Raw genomic sequence first — 25285 nt, 5'->3', positions numbered from 1 at the left:
GGCTTGTGAAAATACCCAGGCCTACCCCCCCCCCCCCGGAAATTGGTAAGTCTACGCACTTGAGCCTTGGAAACACCAGTGGGGACCCTCCAAAGCTTGACAGGTACTGCTGGCTGCCAGTTACAGAGCTCTCATTTGTCTCTATGGGATCTGAAAGCTATACAAAGCTGAAGCTGAGGTCCAGCTCTCCTTTGTTAGGTTTTGCAGCAAGTTGGAGAGGATCAGAACTATAGAAAGATAGGAAGAAGTTGCTGGGCAGGGGCCCGCTTTTGCTCTCTGTGTGTGCATGCCACAGTACCCAGCCTTTCTGCTCATGTTGAGTGGTGGGGCTTTGCTACTGGGTTCCTCTGAAGACAGCCTGCATTTCTACACACACACACACACACATATCCATTTTGTTGATCAACTCTCTGGGCTGGGGGGTGTTTGCTGGGCCAGGGCTCTGTGTGCCAGTGCCACCCAGCCTAGGGCTTTGCTCTGCTTCTGGTGTGGGTTTCTATCCTCGACCCACCCCAACCTTCCTTTTTGGGGTCAGTTCTCTGAGCTGGGATGTGCTTGCTGGGCTAGTGCTCCATGTGCCACCCAGCCTGGGGCTTTGCTTTGCTTCTGCTGCTGGTTTCTATTCTCTATCCCCACCCCACCTTTTAAAAAACCTTCTAGCTTTCTGCTGCGGGCTTTACATAAGAACATAAGAGACGCCAATGTTGGATCAGGCCAAAGGCCCATCTAGTCCAACACTCAGTCACACAGTGGCCAAAAATACCAGGTGCCATCAGGAGGTCCAGCAGTGGGGCCAGGACACTAGAAGCCCTCCCACTGTTGACCCCCCCAAGCACCAAGAAGCCCCCCCCAAGGACCAAGAAGACAGAGCATCACTTGCCCCAGAGCCCCTAGCTATACCTTGTGGCTAATAGCCACTGATGGACCTCTGCTCCATATGCTTATCTAATTCCCTTTTGAAGCCGTCCATGCTTGTAGCCGCCACCACTTCCTGTGGCAGTGAATTCCATGTGTTAATCACTCTTTGGGTGAAGAAGTCCTTCCTTTTATCTGTTCTAACCCGACCGCTCAGCAATTTCATGGAGTGCCCACGGGTTCTTGTATTGTGAGAAAGGGAGAAAAGTACCTCTTTCTCTACCTGCTCTTTCCCATGCATAATCTTATAAACCTCAATCATGTCACCCCTCAGTCGTCTTTTCTCCAAGCTAAAGAGCCCTAAGCGCCTTAACCTTTCCTCATAGAGAAAGTGTTCCAACCCTTTTATCATTCGAGTTGCCCTTTTCTGCACTTTTTCCAAAGCTATAATATTCTTTTTAAGGTGTGGTGACCAGAACTGCACACAGTATTCCAAATGAGGTCTCACCATTGATTTATATAGGGGCATTATGATATAGGCTGATCTGTTTTCAATACCCTTCCTAATAATCCCCAGCATAGCATTGGCCTTCTTTATTGCAGTCACACACTGTCTCGACATTTTCAGTGAGTTATCTACTACAACTCCAAGATCTCTCTCTTGATCAGTCTCTGCAAGTTCAGACCCCATCAATGTGTATTTATATTTAGGATTTTTGGCTCCAATGTGCATCACCTTACACTTGGCCACATTGAACCCCATTTGCCATGTTGACGCCCACTTGCCCATCCTTGACAGATCCCTTTGGAGTGCCTCACAATCCTCAATGGTTTTCACCACGCTGAACAACTTCGTATCATCTGCAAATTTAGCCACTTTACTGTTTACTCTCAACTCCAAATCATTAATGAACAAGTTAAAAAGCAGTGGACCAAGTACTGATCCCTGCGGTACCCCACTGCTTACCCCCCTCCACTGAGAGAACTGCCCATTTATACTCACTCTTTGGGTATTTGTGGTCCAGGGCTCTGATTCCACACCGCCTCTCCGCTCACTCCGGGCAGTGGGGAAAAGCTGGTAGGCACCTCAGCTGAGGGCTGACATTTATATACCCCGTGCACCCACCCTTCCTCTTTTGGTCTTCTGGCTCTCTGCTGTGGGTTCAACACCATGAGGGTGAGGTCAGGTGGAAGGGGTGGTCATCATGGGGGAAAGAAGCCCTGGGCACCAAACACGGCCCCCCTTCAGAGGACGTCCCCAGGATGTCATTGGCAGGGGTCTCAGAGCCTCCTTCCATGGGGCTCTCAGAGGACATGAAAGAGTTCTTCACACTGCCCCAACAGCAGAAGTTGATTACACTGTTTGGAAGGGAGGACTCCAATGACAGTGATTCAGGGGTGGTGGTGGTGGTGAAGCATCTGCCCTCCCAAGGAAATGGCAGCTCGCTGACAGAGTGGGGGGGAGCAGGGCGACATCACCAGGCATGATGCCCCCGACATGATAATATCACACGGAAGTGACATCATCACACCAGGGATGTTGCACAGTGACACTCTAGTATTTTGGGCAAAACTCTATGGTAACTCTATGGGTCTCAGAGCCTCCTGCCTTTGCTCATTCCATGGGGCTCTCAAAGGATGCCACTAAATAGTCAAAGCTTCTGCAGGAGCTCATCATAACACCATTTGATTGAAAACACAATGTACTATGCATTTTTGTATTGTATTGTTTTAATTAAATACAATTTTGAAGAAGAAAAATAACACCATTTGGAATGGAGGAGGAAGACTCTGATGGCAGTGGTGGTGGTGAAGCATCTGCCCCTTCCACGTCCCAACTCCATGCTGCTGTCAGTGGTGGGTCCCCCTCTGGCACTTCCCGGCCCAGCGCCAGAAAGCAGCTGTGCCTGTGCCTCCCACCTGTTCCAACAATGGCTGTGGGGTCATGTTTCCACTCCACCATGTGGAAACACTTCCACAGCATCCCCAGTGACCCTTGTAGTGGAGTGCCAGCTGTGTTGTCCCCATGTCCAGAGAGGCAGGGACACCCAACCCCTGTCCTCCAGCTTTCTCTGGAGGCACCTCCGGAGGCGTAATCTTCGTGGGGGCGGCGGGGCTTCAGCCCCCGCCAAAATTTTCAGGAAGGTGCTCAGCCTCCCCCGGGAGCCACCCTTGCTCCTAGCAAAGCAATGCCTCTGGCCCAGCCCCCCCCCCCGGGAAATTGGAAAGTCTACACCCCAGCGATGCACCCCAGTGTGTCAGCACCAGAGGAAGGAGTAGCAGCCAGTGGGAGCTGGAAGAGGCCCACTCCCTCTCAGCAGGGAGAAGCAGGGGAAAACAGGAGGCTTCACAAAGAAAGGCTCTGGACAGTGTGGTTGGGACCCCAAGGCAAGCCAGTTTCTGAGAAGTCATGTCCCTAGGGATGCCAACAGTGTTCCCTCTAAGCTCCACAGTGTTGTGATTAAAAATTCTACCTCGCGAGCAAAAAAAACCTAGTAGCATTAAAGTTGTGAGTGAGTCTACATTTGACTATTGTATAAATTAGTTAAGATTATTTCCATAATCTTGTAAGAATCTCAGAATGAATTCTTTTAAACTATATTTAAATTATATTTTAAGACTAATTTAAACATAAGAGAAAACAGAATTGAGTCAAATTTCATTACAGAAAATGTTGCCTACTGGGGTAGACCAGGCCTTTGGAGAACAGGTCTACCAAGGCCTCTGGAGAATAGGTCATTCCACTATATGGGTAGACCTGGCTTTGGACTTTTGCCCTGTGCTGAGCCTTAGAAAACATAGGAGGGGGCACTACTGCAGTCTACTTTGGTTTTTTAGTGAAATATGACAACCAGCATTACAGGTCAAGTATAACAGAGGTGGAAGCAGGGCTCTTTTTGTAGAAAAAGCCCAGCAGGAACTCATTAGCATAACAGGCCATACCCAACAGCAGAAACTCATTAGCATATTAGGCCACACCCCTGATAGTACAGTGCTGTAGCACATTAGGCCACACCCCCATGTTACCAGAAGTGTGGTCATCCAGCCACACCCACCTTTTGCTTCTTATTCTGTTTACCTTGTTTGTTGTCAAAACCCAGGGCTTTTTTTTTGTAGCAGGAACTCCTTTGCATGTTAAGCCACACACCCCTAATGTAGCCAATCCTAATGAGTTCCTGCTGTTGGGTGTGGCCTGTTATGCTAATGAGCTCCTGCTGGGTGTGGCCAACTTGGAAGCCAGCCAGAACTCCATTCCTGTGCGTTCCTGCCCAAAAATAGCCCTGGGTGGAAGAATCACTGTCAGAACCCTGCCTAATCTAACAGGAAGTGGCTTATCAACCTGCCCAAACTACTTATTGATTCAAATATCTATATCCCACTTTCCCCTGTGACTCAAGGCAGCTTACAAATCATACTGCAAAAGCATAATAGGAGCGTGCAAAAAAAAAATCATTTCCCCCCAGCTTCATTATTGCCTGTGGGGATCATTATAGTCAATGGGCCCCATAGGCTATAATGGAGAATCAATCTGGGGGTATCTGGAGTTTGGGGGGCTGTTTTTTGAGGTAGAGACACCAAATTTGCAGCATAGCTGCTGGTGCCTCTCCTCAACCCCACCACCACCAAGTTTCAAAGAGATTGGACCAGGGGGTCCAATTCTATGGGCCCCGGAAGGAAGTTCCCCCATTCTCTATTGTTTCCAATGGAGGAGGGAAATGCCTTCTTAGTTCACTCGTGGGCTGAGGCAAAAAATCCCTGTGCTGCCGGCTAAAATGTAACCCCCTAGCGCAGCACTGCCAGGCAAAAGGAAGGGCTGAGAAAGCAGACAGTTGCCTCATCGGCAAGATGATTGCTGTGGATGGCCAACCCTTCTCCCTTGTGGCTGCTGCACTACCTGACTCCCTGGTACCCCGCCCCCTTGAGAAGGACTATAAGCAGGCAAATCTTGCCTGCCATGCACCACTCTGTGTTGGTGCTAGTCAAGGCCAAGCTCTCCAGAGCACAAAGCCGAACCATCCACTTCACGGCAGACCTCCAGAGAGGCCAGCAGCACAGCTATCTCTCCCTCACTGCCCAGTGGTGGCAACCAGAGGAGCACTGTCAAGCCCACCTGAGACGCTGCCACCCTAGAGCTTAGGCCATTGCTCAAGACCTGCTGATGCCTAGCTGCCCACTTCTCACATAGCATCCAGTCTGTGTGTCTGCTGTGTGAGGGGGAGCAGGAGGACACTGAACACCACCTCATCCCGGACATGGACACCTGGCTGGAACTCCACCTACACCATGATAGCATGTTTGGTGGAGCAGAAGAGCATGATGCAGAATGTCATCTCATCCGTGACCATTCTGCATGCAGAAGAGGAGCTCAGCATCAGCGCCAACTGGCTGATCCCCTCCCAGATGAAGCGTGTGCTGAAGCCCTTCTGGGACACCACCAACATGCTCTGCACCCACACAGCCAAGCTGGGGCAAGTCATCCCCCTGATTCGAGGGCTGGACTGGTCACTGGCCTTCGCACTGGAGCTGGACCCCAAGGGGACAGCTGTTCTTCTGCAGGTCAGGGTCTTGGCAGACAAGATGCAGGCGGGCATCACCACCAGGTTGCATCTTCTCTGCAATGAGAGGAAATACAAGCTGGCCTGCATGTACGACCCCCAAATCAAGGGCAACATCACTCTCTGTAACACACAGCTCATGGACTGGAAGCGTGAGCTCTGCAGAGAGGTGTGGAGGTTTCAAGGCAGCAAACGTAGCCAGAGGGAACGGTGGGTGGAAGAAGCTGGGGGGGGGAGAGGAGGGTGAGCACCCCTCTAAAAGACAAAGGAGAAGCCCCACTGGCTGTCAGTGGTGAACTGGAAGGTCAGGAGCAGTGCCGGGGGGGGGCAGGCATGCTATGATGGAGGATTCCGTCAAGGTTATGGTCAGAACTGGCTCCTTGGCCCAGGCAGAGAGGAGTTTGCCATGCCCTGCAGTTACCTTTGCAGCAGAGGGTGAACGGGGCCTGGGGGTGTGGCCACCCGCAACAGTGCAGGTTTCTTCTGGGCCCAGGCAGGCAGGGCGGGGAGGAGGGGGGATGACCATATCCAGCTATAATCTTGTTCACAGTGAGTGAATGGGGTCAAGGGACAGGGCCACCCACAACAGTCCAGGTGGCTGCTGGGCCCGGGAGAGGAGGGGGGTTGGTCATCCTGGGAGGTCTGCTGCAAGTTTGATGCCTCTAGTTTGCACTGGGTCTGTTCTATACACTCCTGAAGCTGCACCCAACATTTTCCCCAAAGCACTTTCCTGGGGGCACCTTCTTGGGGGGGGCGTAAGTAAGACCCCCCCCCAGTCCAAATGCACATAACTTGGAGAGCATGTAGAGGAGCATCAAGGGCAGGTCTGCTAGGAGTTCAATGCCTCTAGCTTGCACAGGGCCTGTTCTATATACTGCTGAAGCTCTGCCCAACATTTCCCCAAAAGCATTTTCCTGGGGGGCATCTTCTTTGGGGGGCTATAACTTGGCCCCCCTAAATCCAATTCTTACCAAACTTGGTGGGCAAGTAGAAGAGAGTCAGCTAGAGATCCCCGGTGAATTTGGAGTCTTTAGCACACTGGGGAGGCCTGTTCTGCCACATCACAAACTTTACAAACCAGTTCAGTATGTATGAGGCCGTTTTGGTTTGCTTTGGTTCATGGATTGACCACGAATCACAAACTGAACCATGTTTTCCTGGTCTGTCCTTAGTCAGAACATCATTGCTTGTTAGACCCTTCTGCTCTCTCTGCAGAAATCTGTCCCTCAAATCATCCTGCCAACACCCTGCTATTGTGACATACAACCTAGAACAAAACATGCTTCTTCAATCACTGTTTTCACCTGTATTTCCCAGGAAATAGCCTTTTTGTCCCAGAAGACAGCAGAGATTAAATAGGATGAGAAGGTTGGGAACACAGAGGAAAAAATTACCAATGGTTCCAGGATGCATCAAGGATAAACGGGTCTGGGGCACTCTGGATGGGCCGGCTGCTTCCTCATCTTCATTCAGTCCCAGTACCCTACAGAGAGGCAAGAAGGCTTCTCCTTCCAGATCATTGGCTCCTAAGGTATCATAGTCAAATACTGTCAGCAATAAGCATGCCCCATCCTGTCGGCATTTTTCTGGAGGAATTAAACTGCAAGAGAGAGAACACATGGGGGAGTTGAGGCACCTCAGGTAGAAACAAAACCACCATGCATGGGAAAGTACCAAAGAAGAAGAAAGAGCATGAAACAGGGGGGGGGGGGGGGGGGGGCCTCCCTGAGTCAACCATTACAAAAATATGGAAAAATCAACTTGGCAATGCTTGTGTTATTTATCCAGCTTGGGTCAACCCATGGGAAACAAGGGTGTGCATGTCCAGAGGGGGAAAGAATGGCAAGTGCTTATACATACAAATCAAAGACTTCATCAAACAGAGGGTGGAGATTCTTCTTGATGCACTGGGTTGTCCTTGTTACCACTTCAGGGAATTCATGCCTTGGCTCCAGGGTCAGCTGGACAAAGGGGTCACTTGAGCCTTGAAAGAAACCAAGACTGATCATTCAGCTAATCTACCCTGGGACAGTTGTTTCTCTAAATACCCTGTGATATCCATGATTTCAAAAGCACAAGTCATCCCCCTTTCCTTTCCTTTTGTACCCTTAGAAGCTCACAGATTCACACATCTTGAGCAGCAGAAAACACTTATTTCTTAGATGCAAGGGCTAAAAGGAATGAGACATTCTGCAATTGCTAGTGATCTTAGGATCCTTATCAAGGGGCCACGGTTTCCAGAGTATAGAGGGACGACTGGTTAAATAAAGGCCTCCTCCTCCTCTGTAGAAGTCAGTCATGTCTCCTATTTTACAAGCTTTTGAACTGAGGCCAAGAGTCAAGTCCCCAGGGCAGTGGATATTCAGACTTCAGCCTCTCTAGAGTACAATTCAGCACACTCCATTGGACCAGGACATCCTCCCCACCTCCACCCCTTGACTGCAGTTTTACTGAATTCTTTACCCTTTGTGATTTCTGAATATACACACCATTGTGTTTATACTGGCATCATAAAGAGCACATGATCCCACAATTTTTGCAAGGGGATTATCATAGAAGGATTCAACAGCACCTCTACTAGAGAGTTTTACAGACTACAGCCTCCTGTTTTCTTTCCCTTCTGAAGTATCGATGACAGATTCACACCAACTCTAGTCTCATTGCAGATGTACATTAAAAAGACTCACACAGCTATGAATTCAAAGCACCCTTTTTAGATGCACATGTGATTAACATATGGAAAATCTCAATATCAAAATACACTGCTACCACTGTTGCTGCCCTCTGCCATCTCCCTGGCCCTCTTTGGAAAACAAAGTACCCTGCCTGAGATGGGTGGCTTCCATCTCAGGCATCTGCCAAGTGTACGTTTTAATCCTCCCAAGGAGGTGGGCAGTGAGGGAGCAGGCAAGCAAGCAGCAAAAGAAACACTCTGCAGTCAAGTATCTTCTTCCAGTACCCATGTTCCTTGCTACCTCTGGGAACCTGAAGCATCCTAGTTCACCATGCTTCCCAATATCAATTACCGTGCAAAAAAAGAGAAGACGACTGCTGAGACTACAATCTCTACTATGTGAGATGATGGCCTAGACAGAGCACGGATACTCCCTACAGAACAGGTGAAGTGGAGTCTTAACAGATTAGACAGCTATACCAGCACACAAAACAGGCAGGGCCCTCTTTCACTTTCCCAATCTTGTTTTGGCTAGTCTGCATCTGTCTACAATAATCTTAGTTCACGTAGACTGCAGGACTCCACACACATTACAGATGGCTCTGTTGCTCTGTGAACGTCTAGTCATGAACCGCAATAAATCATATTTGATCCAGATGGCCCCTGCTGTTGAAGTGTGGATACACCCCTTGAGCCTATATGCTAATTACAAGCTGCTCAGATCCAGCAACATCCAAATGAATCTGGATTCTAAGCACTTGAATGCAGCAATGCAAAGTTGCAAGCAACTTTGGAGTCAACAACAAGGTGCAATTTATGCCCCTGGCACTGATGAGAGAAGCAAAACAACATTGGGAGGATGCACTATTTCTTTGACACAAGAGGCCTCTCACCGTTTGAGTCCAGGGGCAGCAGGTTGACCGCATTGAGCACTTCAATGCGCAGCTTTTGCTCCGAGTGGCGGTAACTGGCTTTTATGGTCACAGCCCCGTATTTTTCAGAGTTAGCCTCTGTCTAAGAGCAAGCAAAGGAGGAGTCAGGTGAAAACCTTTAAATGCATTTTCAATACCACAACCTGCCCGTCTTCAATGATTTAGATTGCCCTATACGTTTTCCCCTCCTAATGAAGCATTAAGCCAAAACTCTTTGAAGTGTGTTTAAAGTAGGTAACAGTCAGTCAGTCAACCTTTATTGGCATAGATAAAATACAGCATGTATCACATTTTAAAATGCATGTGAAAAATATGTAAATATAAAACAGTCAGCCCACCAGAGCTTTGATCTTATATTCTCTTACCCTCATCGTAATAGAAAGAAATCGTGCTACTGAGAAAGTAATGTGAGGGCAGAGATCTGATAAAAGGAAAGATATAAGTCTCTCTTCACATAAACTATGCTTATTGTGCAGGAGGGGGCTGATTAGAGCATCACGAATACAATTATAAAATTCACAGCTGAGCAAGATGTGAGCGATCGATTCTGGGTTCCTGCTGTTACATGGGCAGCTCCTTTCAAGGTAGGGGGTATTGGCAAATCTACCATAAAGGACCTCTGATGGCAGGGCATCAGTGTGCTAGCATAAAACCTTGTCTTAGTGATGGAGCAGGGAGTTGTAAAAAATAATCAGCTATAAGCCCATTTCTCGAAGTTATGTTAAAGTTCAGAGGGGAAGGGGAGAGTCCACAACCGAGAGTTTGCTTTTCAATATCTAACATTCTCTGCCTCAAAGACCTAAACATTTGAGATTCACCTGACAGAAGCAGGGAGTCAAGGGAAATGCCAAGTGATTGTATCTTTTTTCAGAACTGAATTTGTTCAGTTGGATGTAAATGTGTCTGACAATAAGAGGTGAACATAGCTATTGTATTTTGTTCTGAAGTGGAGATGTAACCAAAATTTTAAAGTTGATAGCCAGGCTCTGGTCCCAAGAAAATATTGTCCTGTCTCCAGGCAGCTGGCTGCATAGCTTACACAATTTGGCACTCCTAGGATACGCTGCAAAAACATTGCCTGGGTCTGCTCAACCTGTTGATTAAAGGAGCAGATCCAGATGGGGATCCCATACAGAATTGGGGACACAACCTTGGTGTTAAAGACTCATACAGCAGTGGGGATGAATTGGTTGCCCTTCGCGTAAAAACCCCTAACAATTGCAGATGGGCTGCATTTGGCCAGGTTTATTGCTTGTTTCCTCTGGCCTGTCCAGCTTTTGTTATACTGGAAAAGAACGCCCACGTATTTAAAATGTTTCTATTTGTGTGCCACTTAAAGCGTTTCCAAGATTTTGAGAACACCAAGATTGTAGATTTTTCAAAATTTACCAATAAGGAATTGTTCTCGCAGTAAGATGTAAATGCAGCTAAAAGGCGCTTAAGCTCTTCTGGGTACAAGACGATACTGCAGCATCGTCCACATATAGTAATAGAGGGATATGTTAGAGACCCAGTTTGGGGCAGTGGCCATCAATCACACACAGTGAGGAGTCCAAGTCATTAAAAAATAGATTGAATAAATAGGGTGCCAAAATGCAGCCTTGTTTGACTCCTCAGTTTGTGAAGATCTTAGGTGTTAGCAGGGGTCATTTCCTGCAGGAGCGCAGAGGAGTGGAGCTCCGGCAGTAAAGAGCCCAGGGGCCGGGCACATGCAACAAGCCCCACCCCCTGCTCCTTCTCTTCCTCTTTCTTTCCTTCAAGGGAATCTGTATGCTTTTGAATTTTACCTTCACCTTGGAAGCGAAGCAAGGGGAAAGACTGCTACAAAAGCTCTCTGAGAAACCTCAGGGAAAGCGTGAGTGGGAAGTGAACTGAGCACTGAGGGAAGGAAACAGTGCAGAATGAAAAAGAAAACCCGACAGACATGCACGGTGACAGCAGGGGGAAATGCAGAACAACAAAAATAACCCAACCATGATGTATGGTGAAAGCAAGGGAAAAGACCAATGTATAATAGACCACTTTTCTAGAGCTAGGAAGAGAGAAGAGTTCACAAACTAGGAAACCAGCGGTCATAGCAAGACATCTTTCTGTTAGGGCTCAACATCCTTTCCTGTGGCTTACAAAGTAGCAAAACTATACATCATTCATCTCAGAGCAACATTTTTTAAAAATAAGTCAGAACATCTTGTTTCAATCAAAAGTCAGCCAATACTTCTCTTGACTCTAAGATGGAATAAGATTCTCCTGTAAAAGAAGACACAGTTAAAAGGTGCTTGTCTTATTCATAAACACAAGAACCAGACCCACTGAAGTCTCACCTGCTGCTGGATTCTGGCACTGAAGTACTTCTGGATGAGTTTTCTGGTGGTGGAAGAGCAGAGTTCCAGCTCTTTCTCCAAACCCTGAGAAAGAACAAGATACAAAAGAAGACCAGGGATGAAAAAGTAAGCTGACTCAGGTACTCAAAACTCCAAATCTCATCAGAATGAGAATTTCAGATTTCAAACAGCAGAAAGGTCAGAGGTGACACATGAACATCAAAGGGGTGAAAGGAAAGGACTGCAAATTATTTAAAGTATTTGGAAAAGAAGGGGGAAGAGCATTCTCTTCTTCCCTTGCACACACACCCTTACCTGTCCTTGGCAAGTTGTGATACTGCTTCATGCTTCTTCAAAACCTCAAGGGGATGGGGACGGGGGACTCCAGCAATCTATTTTTACTCCCACTGCCTAAAGCCACTTTTACAGGCCATTTGGTGGGAAAGCAGATTTTAAATACAAATCATTGATGCCTCCATTAAACTGTGAGCTCTTGCACCACAAGGGGGGGGGGGGAAGGTGTGGATATTTTAGAATTTTTAAAAGGAAGTCCAAATCCTGAGAAGTCCAGTGGCCTTATGCTGGACTGGTTGCCATCAAAGCCTCATTACCACATTCAAAAAAACACCTCCTTTACAGAGAACTGCAAGAGAACCTGGGGAAAGTTTTGCTGTAAACAAACAACCTTTCTGAATCAGCTTCTCCATTTTTGCCATTAAAGAGTTCTGTGACAAGCTTAACATTTACGTTGAATGGATTACATTTCAAACCAAGTCAAAATCCCACCAAATTTAGTAGCTAACCAGTTATTTCTGGACAGCAGATTTTAGAGGAGGAACATATTAGACTTCCATGGAAAAGCCAGCTCTCCACTGTTAGAAAAGTCAGGGGCACTGAAGCTTGAACTGTTATGGGGGCCCCTTTGCAACAAGCAACAATAGGGCAACACCCAACAAGGTCCAAATGGCCTTGATGCCCTTGCAAGGATCTGAAGGCTCAAATGGCAGAGAACAGGGTGTTGGGATGGAGCCCTTGAAAATGGGCCATACAGTTACTGAGTAGGGGGTACTGAGAGTGATGCATGGAGGAGTAATTTCAGCTCATACTTTATTATATACCGGAGAACATGAGATGGAGTAGCTGGGCCAGAGGCCGGCTTATATCCCCATAGCAAACTACACCCAAACATACACCCACACCCATGATAGGATATTTACAGTGTACCCAAGTCCCATAGGTCAATACTCAAATCCTAGCTGTCCAATAGGTGTGCCCTAGGATCCATTCGGGCTATTGTCTCTGGAAGCGAAAGCTTGGGCCATTCGCATGGCCACGTGTGGACCCGACCGCATGCACGGTTTCTCTGGGTACACAACACCCTTCCCACCAGCAAGGAGGTCTGGGTATCTTCTTCAATGGGGTTATTCCACAGAAGATCACCACAGTTTTTTTAAAAAATTAACCACTACATCTCAGATTTTGATTAAAATTGCTGTACTGGCTTACCTTATGTATCAAAGTAACTTGTGTGAATAAAAATTTCCTAGGCTATGCCTTATAGTTTTCAGGTTATGGGAGATGAAAATTAGGGAAACTCTGTGGTTTTCCCTTGTATGGCCGTGGCCCCGCCCCCCAGCTTGCCCGGCGTCCTCCTGTCACTTCCGGGTGACGCGCACGTCGGGGAGGAGTTCCCCCGGGGCGACTTGGGATCCCTAAATACATATATTGTAAATCCAGGTTAATCTCACAATATTGGAACATCAGATAAGATGTGGGAGGCTGCAGTTCTTCTCATTTGGATCCTGAATCCCACTTCACCTTTGTTTTAAAAGATCTCTAATACTTGCACAGATTATCAACATTTACTTGCAGTAATCCAAAGCAGGCCTTGAAACAACAAGATCTGTGCAGGCCTTTCCCTCCTAGGGCTGCCAAGTCTCGTTGAATCGAGGCGGGGGATCGTCATTCTTTACAGGAGCTCTGCCGCGGGGGACGGCAAGAGGCGTTGCACTGCCGTTGCCAGGATTTGACGCTACGCGTTGCTCTGGCAACGGGACTCCAAACAGCCCCATTGCCAGAGCGACGCATAGCGTCACATCCTGGCGACGGCGGTGCAACGCCTGTTGCCGTCCCCCGCGGCAGAGCTCCTGTAAAGAATGACGATCCCCCGCCTCGATTCAACGAGACTTGGCAGCCCTATTCCCTCCCCTTATGGTACATCTTCTTCCTGGGCCAGGCCAAACTTCTCAGAAGCATTAACAAACAGAATACTAAAACCTGTATTGCAACAGTTCTAAATAATAATAATAATTTACCTGCAATAATCCAAAGCAGACCTTGAAACAACAAGATCTGTGCAGGCCTTTCCCCACCCTTATGGTGCTGTTGCTTCTTCCTGGGCCAGGCTAAACCGCTAGTCTGCTGAGAACAACCAGCCCACTTTAGGGGAAGCTACAGCACTGAGCATGCTCCATTCTAAGGTCAGTATTAAGTACTTCAACCCACTGGCTTATGATTCTGTCACTAAAATAGCCTTATTTTAATAACAAGCACTTTTAAAACTCCATTAATTTTTGTTGAAAAATTCACTCATTTTAAAAAAAGTTGCTTTAGGGGCTCCCTGGGATTGGGAGCCCAGAAATTTAAGCTTATTTAGTTTCACAGTAGATCCACCTCTGAGAACAGTAGGGTGGAGTTAGCCAAAGAACGGCCAGTATCAGCCCACCATTACTACAGCATAGTGATCTCTGCAGTGCCAGAAATGTAGCTAACTCAATATGTAAGGCCACATATATATTCCTTAATAGGAATATGAACTCCAAGCCACTGGTAAGGGGGACAATTTACTGGCTGAATTACCTTGCCCAGTTTAGCAAGGAACTAATTTATTCATCGCCCAGGATGGAGAGGGCAGGAACATTCCCACAGCCTTTCCTAGAGCAGGAATGTTGCCCAAATGTAGGGAAGAATTAATACATCAAAGGGAGACAAGGGTGGAGAGTGTGGGAAAGTATTCCATTATTTCTTAGCTGTGCTGCTGAAACACGGAGGTTTAAAAGAAAAAGAATTTCAGCTTTGTGCTATTACCAGGCAGTGGCATGCACGTATGTCCCCCCTCCCCAAAAAAAGAAAAGGAAGGCAGAGAAACATAACATTCAATGTGAGTTATGCAGGGCTCTTTTTGTAGAAAAAGCCCAGCAGGAACTCATTAGCATAATAGGCCACACCGAACATCAGAAACTCATTAGCATATTAGGCCACACCCCTGACAGCACAGCTCATTAGCACATTAGGCCGCACCCCCATGTTACCAGAAGTGTGGTTATCCAGCCACACCCACCTTTTGCTTGTTATTCTGTTTACCTTGTTTGTTGTCAAAACCCAGGGCTTTTTTGTAGCAGGAACACACCCCTAATGTAGCCAATCCTAATGAGTTTCTGGTGTTGGGTGTGGCCTATTATGCTAATGAGTTCCTGCTGGGTGTGGCCAACTTGGGAGCCAGCCGGAACTCCGTTCCTGTGCGTTCCTGCCCAAAAATAGCCCTGGTTATGTATAAAAGATCAAACACTGGATGTATTCACCTGAATTTGTTTTTACAAAAAATTATTGAAGAGCTACGTACAAGCATATATAAAAAGATTTTTAAAAATATCTTTAATGTTACAGTGCACTTAAATAGTAGGCCTTTAGGCCATACAGATCACACACATTACATACAATGCAGTATACTCTTAGTACTACTGATTGGAAACAATAAACCAATGAAATCAGACCATATGTAACATTAAAGATATATTTTGTTTAATCTTTTTATATATGCTTGTACCTTCAACCCTTTAGGTATCCAGTTCCACTTGGGGTTGAGTTTTGCTCCTTCTTTTGTGTTGCTTATTGAAGAGCTACATCACCCCAAACTAAACATCATCCAGAAGTCAGTAAGAACAAACCGAGAGCAGGCAATCCGAACAGCAAGGAAGTATGAACGCTCACTTACGCTAATGAAACCATAATTATTTGTCGGAAAGCTCTCTAAAGATACTTTGTGCATGTCTAGATTGCCCTGTCCTTTGCTAGGAAATGTTTTGCCAATATCTCCAAAGGGGCAAGAGGAGTCATAGCATCTTACTGTAAAAGCTGCAGTGTGGAGCGTGTCCTTTGGCAGCCCGCAGCCCTCTGCATGGAAAGAAAGTTCCAAGCTCTATGGGAGAGAAAACACAAAGACAGGAAATCCATTGCTGAGAGCCAAACTACACATTACACCTATTATGTGATTGCCATGGGAACTGGCAGCAGGACAAGTTTCCTGTAGGGACTTAATCGTGAGCAGAGGAGAGTCTCCTGCCTTCCCCCTGTGTCCTTTTGCAAACCTAAAATTGCCTGGAGAGGGGGAACATGCTCCACTGGAGGCTGCATGTGCAAGCACTCAGTGCATGTGTGGTCCCCCACATGGAGTAAATAAGGCCACTGGGAGGTAGTTTGGGTAAGGAATATACTCCACCAGCACCATGGTCCCAATCCGAATCCAGCTCCCTGCTGTGCTTCAAAAGTGAGTTGCAACAAAGAACTTCCAGCTGTCATGTGGCTGCATGTCCCCATGGCAATCACATGGTAGAAGTCATGTGTGGTTTAGACCTGAGGCACAACAAGAAGAAGAAGTCAGACTCTTTGTTCGCCACCTTTTTTCATACTCTTAAGTACCTGGAGGGCAAACTGCAGTTTCCTGAAGTACTGCAAGTTGCCATCTTGCTGTTTGGCAGCCCTTGTCAACGTCTCCAAGGTGTGATTCCACAGCAGCTCCAGAAGGCTGTTGGAAGGGGAAAGTAAAGATGGAAACCGGATCACAACATGGAGCATCCTCTAATAAAGCTCAGCAGATGCCAACAAATTCTATCAGACCTTGGGATAGGTAGGTCAGAAACCCCAGGACAAGTTATCCTCTCCCCCACATTTTCCACTGACATTTATTTATTTATTTATTTATTTATTATTAAATGTATACCCCGCCCTCCCCAGAATGGGCTCAGGGCAGCTAACAGAAGAGGCACGTATGCCAAGGTTAAAACAGTTAAAAACAGAATAAAACATCTTAAACAATACAATAAAGTGCGAGTGCTCTGGTTGTCACAAATCCATTAATCACAAGATGGGGTTCTGGAAGGACAGACCCAGAACAACAAGAGTTCCACACGGCACTGCCATCAGCTCTTCATCCCAGGGCCATCTCATTCCCCCCAATGATGCCAACTCCACGAGATAAGTGTGGTGCGGTGATGGTATAATAGTGGAATGGTGATGGTATAATGGTGGTGGCGGCTCCTACTCAAAAGCCTGGCGGAATAGCTCCGTCTTGCAGGCCCTGCAGAACTGTGCAAGGTCTCGCAGGGCCCGAGTCTCTTCCGGGAGCTCATTCCACCAGATATGAGCCGCCACCGAAAAGGCCCTGGCCCTGGTTGCAACCTGAGGCCTGGAGTTACCAGGAGGTGCTGAGTCCCCAACCGTAGTGCCCTTGGGGGGACATATGGGGAAAGGCAGTCCCTCAGGTGTGCCGGACCCTGGCCATGTAGGGCTTTAAAGATAAGAACCAGCACTTTGAAGCGAATCCGGTACGCTATAGGCACCCAAGCCCACAACTCCAGGCAATCTGGGCAAGGGGGCGCATGTAGATGTTAAACAACATGGGGGACAGCACTGCCCCCTGAGGCACCTCACAATCAAGGGGATGCCTCCGGGACCGCTGATCCCCTATTGCCACCCTTTGTCCCTGACCTTAGAGAAATGAGGCAAACCATTGAAGGGCAAGCCCCTGAATCCCCGTGTCGGCGAGGTGGTGGGTCAGCAGCTGGTGGTCAACTGTGTCAAACGCGGCCAACAGATCTAACAACAGCAGTGCCACCACACCACCTCGATCCAGATGCCTTCGGAGGTCGTCAGTCAGGGCAACCATCACTGTCTCAATCCCATGACCTGGGTGGAAGCCGGACTGGAAGAGATCTAAGACAGAAGCATCCTCCATATAGCCCTGTAACTGTAACGCCACTGCCCTCTCAATATGTTTGCCCAAATAGGGCAAATTAGACACCAGTCAGTAGTTGGACAATTCGGCCGGGTCCAAGGATGTTTTTTTCAGGAGAGGGCAGACCATTGCTTCCTTGAGTGCTCTGGGGAACTGTTCCTCCGAGAGGGACTTGTTAATAATCTCCCTCAGGGCACCTCGGAACCCCTCGTGGCCCGCTTTAATGAGACAGGGGGGGCACGGATCAAGGTCGCACAGGTTGGATGCACCGATACAAGCAATCTTCAACTTCCTCCAGGTTGAGTAAGCTAAAACGCTCTAAACCCAGAACCAAAGATGCGCAAGGGGTCTCAAGTTCACTCACTGTTTCAATTGTGGCAGGGAGATCACGGCGGAGCGCCAAGACTTTCTCTGTGAAATAGCTCGTGAATGCCTCACAGCCTACATCCAATTCCCTAACATTTTGCCTGCCCTGTGGCAGAGCTGTCAAAGACCAATTGGGCCGGGCGTGAGCTCACAGAAGCAATCATGGTCGCATAGAAATCTCTCTTTGTGGCCTTGGCTGCCATCTCATAGGATCTCATAAACATCCTATAAGATGCTCTTGATGCCCCACGAACCCATAGCCACTATCACGTCACGAACCCATAGCCACTATCTCTCTAACCGTCTCAGTTCTCGCTTCAGCTGCCGCAACTCCTGGGTATACCAAGGTGCCCGCCTAGAGTGAGTGTAGAGAGGGCGCCTGGGAGTGATCTCATCGAAGGCTGTGGAGAGCCGACCATGCCAGTCCTCCACCAGCTAATCCAACAAGCCGCCAGGGGGCCTCAGATCCCGTAGGGCCATCTGAAGCCGCAGAGGGTCCATCTGGCTCCGTGGGCGAGCAAAAATCTGCTCACCGCCTAAACAGGGTCGGGGTGGCACGTTCAGACGGGCCTTCAGGGAATGGTGGTCCGACCATGGCACTACTTCTGTAGTGATCCAGTCCACCTCCACCCCCGCCGCGAAGATCAAATCGAGCATGTGACCCACCCGATGTGTAGGGGCCGATACAAGTTGAGAGAGCCCCAGTGCTGCCATGGATGACACTAGGTCCGTAGCCCGGCTGGAGACCGTATCCTTGGCATGGACGTTGAAGTCACCCAGGACAATCAGTCTAGGGTGCTCCAACACCCAGCCTGATATGGCCTCCAGCAGGGACAACAGGCTACTAGCCGGTGCGTTAGGCGGTCGGTACACCAGCCAGATCACCAAGCTCTCCTCAGCCTCCAGCATCAAGCTGACACATTCCATGCCCATGATCTCCATGGACGGGAGTGCCCTGAAGGAGTAAGCCTCCCAAATGAAGATAGCCATTCCTCCCCCCCGCCCCCTAGTCCATGATTGGTGAAGGACCAAGAAACCCGGTGGAGCGAGCTGGGTGAGCGTTACCGTCTCCCCATCCCGCAACCAGGTCTCGGTTATGCACGCCAGGTTGACTCGTTGTTTCATCATATAGTCCCGAAGGGTTGTGGTCTTGTTATTTATGGACCTGGCATTGCACAACACCAATGATGGAGGGGGGTTTCCAATCCTGGCCCCACTGCCGGCAACCCTTGGGATGGGCCGTAGGCTGGAAGGGCACCGAGTCATTCTATTTCTCTGCATCCTTCCCTTGTAACCCTGCCTAGGCCCACCACAAAACTTCCCCCTTCCCCAGAGCACCGGAATCTGCTGCCCAGACATTTACTCTACTGGCCGGTCTCCGCAGTGCTTCAGACCGCCAGTAAGATGGATGACAGGCACAGCTACAACAGGCATTTCATTCCTTGGCTTTAAATAAAGCTCTAGTGAGGGTAAAATGGATGCTGAAAGGGAAAAATAAACACACAGCCTGTGAGTGCACCAGAAGTGACATCAGCTCCCAGAAGCAGCAAGCTCTCCATGGTTCTTTCAACACTGGCTGTTCTTGAGTAGCAGAACAGGCTTCCGAAGGAGATAAGGGGAGCCCCCTCACTGGAGATCTTCAGAAGGCACTTATAAGGCCTGTTTGATTTGCTAGGGTTTTGATGGGATATGAACAAGCATCTTTTGTGCGGCAGGGAGGCTATTTTATTTGGTTTTAATCTGTTTTAATTATTACCTGTAAGCCAAGAGAAAAGGCAGGGTAAGCAAAGTCAGTACTATGAGCAAGGAAGAAGGGAAGTGTGCCTTCTTCCATCTGCTGCAGTAGAAGCATTACACTATATGATATGCCAAGATGGGTAGCTGTGTTTGTCTGTAGCAGTAGAAAAGAGCGAGAGCCCAGTAGCACCTTAAAGACCAACAAAATTTGTGACAGGGTATGAGCTTTGGTGAGTCACTGCTCCCTTCTTCAGATGCAGCTAGAATGTGAGTCCATCTCTCCTAATTATTGCAAAGTGGAGTGATTTCAGATGCCAAATGACATTAGCAAGCAAATGACAACAGCAGGCGTGATTGGATTAAGTATGATATTCAAAGCTATGAATGCCCCTCGCCCCGTTCCATGGCATTCATAGCTTGCTAAAACACAGCCATTCTCCTAAATAGGGACAACATTGACTATCTAGCCAAGAATAATCCTCATAATTCCAGTGTTCTGGCTCACCTGTTAAAGTTCTCCTGAACCAGGTTCCCATGCAAGTACTCAAACTCACATTCCAAAAATTTCATCAATGGGGTGATACACTGGAGGACCAGAGAGAGAATGATCAGTGACGTTAGATTTAAACATTACAGAGCCCCTATGGTGGCCCAGAAAGGTGCTCATCCCTCTTGGGGTTCCACATGGACAGCACAGCCTTCAGAAGGGTCTACTCTCATAGACTAGCCCATACTCATGTGGCATCTGCATACCATCATGGCCACTACCTGGATTCTGCAATACTGGCACACATACACTACACATGAATGAGCTGGCACACATGGGAAGTGGCTCTTAAACAGTACAAGCCATCATGTGGAATGCTGCAGGGAGGAGTTAGCCCTTTTAATATACCCTCAACTGCCCGTTAACATTTATAGCAATCGTAAAAGACAGACTGTCTTTCCCACCATGGCCTGGCCTGGAGTAGTATAGGTGGACTATAGATGTGGGGTGTAACAAGCTAATGATCCTGTGTCCAAGCTCGGGGATATCACCATATAAAGTGAGCAGAAGTCATCTTGCCCTACATAGGATTAATGAATAGGCTGAGGACCAGTTTTTATAGATTAGACCAACAGAAAAGTCCAGGCTCAGTTCTACATGATCATCATTATTACTAACAGCTAGGAATCAAAGTGACAGATCAGTGCAATTATGTATTACTGCTTTTTCAGGCATAAGCTTAAGCACTCACATTTATTCCAGCAAATTCAGAAGTGCACCCTGCACTTCCCCCTCCACTCTCCGCCTTTACAAACAAACCATAAGAAGGTCTGACATGTAGTCCACAGCAAAAGGAGAGCTTCAATGTTATTTTGACAGAAGTTGGGAAGATATAGTTGGGACAAGAGCAGGGCTATTTTGGGGCAGGAACGCACAGGAACGGAGTTCCGGCTGGCTCCCAAGTTGGCCACACCCAGCAGGAACTCATTAGCATAATAGGCCACACCCAATAGCAGAAACTCATTAGGATTGGCTACATTAGGGGTGTGCGGCCTAACATGCAAAGGAGTTCCTGCTACAAAAAAGCCCTGGGTTTTGACAACAAACAAGGTAAACAGAATAACAAGCAAAAGGTGGGTGTGGCTGGATAACCACACTTCTGGTAACACGGGGGTGTGGCCTAATGTGCTAATGAGCTGTGCTGTCAGGGGTGTGGCCTAATATGCTAATGAGTTTCTGCTGTTGGGTGTGGCCTATTATGCTAATGAGTTCCTGCTGGGCTTTTTCTACAAAAAGAGCCCTGGACAAGAGTATTCCACTGGTTTCTGTTGTGGCTTCCTGTGATTCATCTGGGACTAGCTACTCTTCCATTGCTACATTGACAGTGCAAGGGAGATAAGCAGAGAAGCAAAACATTCCCTGAAGCCAAATTTATTCCAAAACTCACATCTTCTGGGTCCTTGGAGTCACTACAGGTTGACAGCTCCTGAATGTGTCTGGAAATCCCAGCTTCCAGCTGTCAAAACACACGTGCTTATTGAGACTTAGGATAGATGTGATATAAATACATATAGTTCACACACATTACCTTAGTTAACATTACAACAATCTGGTGAGTTGAGCCAGCATTATAACCCATAGGAGAAGGAGAAGGGTCAGCAGCTTGCCTAAGACCACCACTGAATATCTGAGCCAAGATCTGACCTAAGGAATGATTGATTAATGCTGCCAATCTTTTTATACACCTTAACATTCAGAGATAAAACTCTGCTCCACCATAGTTCCACTGAAGCTAAATACAATCTAGACAATACACAACTTTTCCCCCAGATATAAAAGGTTATGCTTCCTCCTGCCAGCCAACACCCGTCATTGCTGGAAAAAAAACCTCCCAGTTTAAAAGAAAATTGTCCTGCTTTACATCTCCAAAAGCAGCTGCCCAACTTCATTGGCCATCAGGCTTGACTCCCAATTGCCAGTGCCCTGTGCTACATTCTGCCTGAGGAACCTTCCAAGGACAGAACTCCACATCAGTCTCTTTTGTTCCTTTAAGCTTTTCCTTTAAGCTCTCAGTAATTCTTTTTCAGGAGCTGCGGTGGCTCAAGTGGTTAAGATGCTGAACCACAGGCTGTGGAAGGTCGGTAGTTCAGCAGTTCAAGACCCGAGTGTACCGCATGACAGAGTGAGCTCCCGTCTCTAGTTCCAGCTCCTGCCAACCTAGCAGTTCGAAAGCAAGAAATTGCAAGTAGATAAATAGGGACCACTTCAGTGGGAAGGTAACAGCGTTCCGTGCGCCTTGGTGTTTAGTCATGCCGGCCACATGACCACAGAAATGTCTTCGGACAGCGCTGGCTCTGCAGCTTTGAAATGGAGATGAGCACCACAACCCTAGAGTCGGATTCGACTGGCTTTCGAGCAAGGGAACCTTTACTTTTACCTAATTCTTTTTCAGGAACTAATGTGGTCCAAGGGAGGCACTTTGACTTGAAAAACAGAGACTGCAGCCCCAGTTATGAATGACTTTAAGACATATTCTTGCTATCTTTGTTTTACATGTATAACATAACCATGGGCCAGACTGAAAGATACACGACGTTATGTACGTGTAAAGAAGCATCCGCCTTACCTTCCCGTCTTCCTGGCTCTCCCAGCTGGCTGTTCAGGCAGAGGCATAACATTTGAATGTGTCCACATCCAATGCATGCAATACTGTGGTTCTGATCACACAGTCGATTTCCAAATCTGGGAATTGACTGTGGTGATCTGGGCCTGTTAAGTGCTGAATGCCATACAGCCATGTAGACATCCAGTGGCATCAAAGGTGGGGCTGATTCAGTATAGAGGCTCCCTCTCCCATCCTAACCATACACAGGGACGCATATTTTTCAATCCAACCCGTGTTCTTGTTCAGTAATGACTTGCAACAAACCACCTTACAAAACAAAGCTCTTTGAAGAAAATTCAAATTCTATAGCAAGCTCTACTGTAATACCTATTAGATCAAAGGTACATCTCCTTGCTATGTTGCATAATTTATTCTGCTTTGGCCATGGAGTTGTGGGGCAAAACTTCTCCTGTTTCCTGCCCAACTTCTGAAATTTCAATCTGCGCTGTCTATATTTTCAAGCCTACATTCAGAGCCATGAATGAAGCAGAGATTCTTAAAATGCTGAATTATATTCCCTCTATTAAACTCTGCCTGCAGGCTCTGCATGTGTAGAAATGCAGAACACACACAGTCCTGAAGCAAAATCTAAAGCAACGGACATAAAGGTGATCTCGCGTTGTTTGATACTGTTTTACTGTTTTCAGCCATGCCCCCCCACACTGTTTACTATCAGAAGAAATAAAAGAGAATGTCAAGGCTCTGAGGTTACTTTGGTTGCCAGGGTCTGCACAACGCCTCGGATCTCATGGTTAAGGCATTCGACTGTAGACTGAAGTTGATGGTGCAAAGTGTTCTGGATCTGTTCTGGGGCAACAACATCTCCTATCTGCTGCTTCAGACGGGCCCAGTCCAACTGTGAGGGCAACTTCAGGATGATCATGCGAAGCTGCTCAATATTGTTCACCACAACACAGAGCTGGGGGCAGGGAGAAACAAAAATAAGTTTGTTAAACAGAAAAAAAGTGTTCATGTCCCCCAACAGGTTGAGTGGCTGGATCTTTTACTTCTTTCTGTTTAGAAGCCATCCCTAAATCCTAAGCAAACATATAGACTCATCAATAATGTAGCTGAGACTGGCCTGATTTCCCCAAGCGCTATACAGTCACTACATCTGAAACAACGCTGTCCCTCCTGATGACATTGTCCAATTCTCTGGCTGGATGGGAAGTTAACCTTCTTAACTACGTCCCCCTTTCTCCGGAAAGGATTGAAACTTATAATAGGAACTATACAAGCATAGTCTGAACAAATCTTTGTTTCCTAAAAATTGAGCCTGCAAAACTAATGTCTGGCAGAAGAGAAGAACACCCCAATCTAGTGTGAGAAACCAAAGGAACATGCCAGAGATGCTCTTAGTTCTGCCAGAGAAGGTCTTCACTAAGCTTCAAAGGAATATGGAGCTTCTACACTTAGCCTGGGCAATTCTTTGCACTCCCAGCATCTTCAGTCCAAACCTGATGCCGAGAGGAAGGTGTTGGGACATTTCTGTTGACATGGTCAGTACTGATGCTGCAATTTCCTCGGTTTATCTTTCTGACAATATTTAATATAGTAGTAACAGAGCTAGTACAGGTCTGTCTTTTCTAGCCCCCGACCCTGTCTTTTACTAACCCTCAAAGCAAAGCTATCTGCTCCTGATGATATCATCCAGCTCTTCTGCTAAATAGCAGGATGACCCTGGCCATTTCCACATGGGTTATCTTGCCCTGGGTCCAGTGCTATTGGGAAGCAGGTATTTTCCTGCTTCACAGCATTGTCCTGCATTCATGCACCTCCCTGGGTTTCCTTGGCTTTTCTCAAATATGTCTCAAACCTTCCTTACTGAAAAGTTGTGGGAATGATCACAGTAAAGCCTGGATGGGTGCTGTGTAGGGAGGCCAGATTGCCTACTACAGTTGGGAACCTCCTGCTCCTGGCTCCCTACTGATGTTTGGTGGAGCAGCAGAAGCAAAATAAGGGGCGGAAAGTGGCAGTGTGCCATGCTCTAGGAATTCCTACGGCGTCATGCAATGCCATGACCAGAAATGACATCACTGGCACATGCTGCCCTTATTTGTAAGCCGCCCTGAGCCCGTCCACGGGGAGGGCGGGATATAAATGTAATGATAAATAAATAAAATCACAGCATTGTGCAACACCAGTTTCTGGTGCCTCCCTGCCCCAGCTCCCGTAGGCTGCCAGTTGACGCATACTACGCCAGTGGGAAAACCTGGATTCTCCTGGTCCCACTCTCATGGCAGCCATTTTCCTTTACACTATTCCCAGGGCAGCCATTTCCTTCCCAGTGACAGGGGTTTTTTCTTTCATTGCCAGTTGAATATCATTATATCAATATCACATTATAACAAAGTGTAGACCAGGTTCCTGAATTCCCAGCTTTTGTTTAAAAGTCAGCCTCCAGCCTCTTTCATTGCAGAGATATAAGAAGAAAATCATATCTGTACAATGGAAGGAGCTAGAAATTTATTTATTTTTAAATGAAAGCTGAGAATTCACAGATTCAGTTACACATATTATTATAACATTATTCTGAAGTAACAAAATTCAATTGATGATTTCTAAAAAAACCCAAAAAACTGAAAAAGCCCCAGTGGCCCAGGTTGGTGGTGGCTGCTGTTGAGGAACTGGGGCAAGAAAACGGTGGGAAAACCTTCCATGTGGAAGCCTTGTTGCTGC

The 25285-nt window shown here is 47.3% G+C and overlaps 1 protein-coding gene across 1 annotated transcript in view; it reads right to left on the bottom strand.

Annotated features, from left to right (window-relative positions):
• The window catches only part of UNC13D (unc-13 homolog D (C. elegans)), a 74427-nt gene that overhangs the window by 2576 nt on the left and 46566 nt on the right, over positions 1-25285 (bottom strand). The window contains exons 22-30 of the mRNA XM_015414467.1: positions 23319-23525; positions 21389-21457; positions 19960-20039; positions 16037-16142; positions 15465-15536; positions 11339-11422; positions 8979-9099; positions 7272-7395; positions 6806-7011 (exon numbers count right to left, since the gene is read on the bottom strand). Of these exons, the coding sequence (XP_015269953.1) occupies positions 6806-7011; positions 7272-7395; positions 8979-9099; positions 11339-11422; positions 15465-15536; positions 16037-16142; positions 19960-20039; positions 21389-21457; positions 23319-23525 (1069 nt within the window). The remainder of the gene's footprint in view (positions 1-6805; positions 7012-7271; positions 7396-8978; positions 9100-11338; positions 11423-15464; positions 15537-16036; positions 16143-19959; positions 20040-21388; positions 21458-23318; positions 23526-25285) is intronic.

The sequence above is a fragment of the Gekko japonicus genome, unplaced genomic scaffold (assembly GCF_001447785.1).
Source record: "Gekko japonicus isolate JY-2015 unplaced genomic scaffold, Gekko_japonicus_V1.1 scaffold277, whole genome shotgun sequence".
In the NCBI taxonomy this organism is placed as follows: Eukaryota; Metazoa; Chordata; class Lepidosauria; order Squamata; family Gekkonidae; genus Gekko; species Gekko japonicus.
Note: the sequence above shows the minus strand (reverse complement) of the source record. Positions and strands in the feature narration are given on the sequence as shown.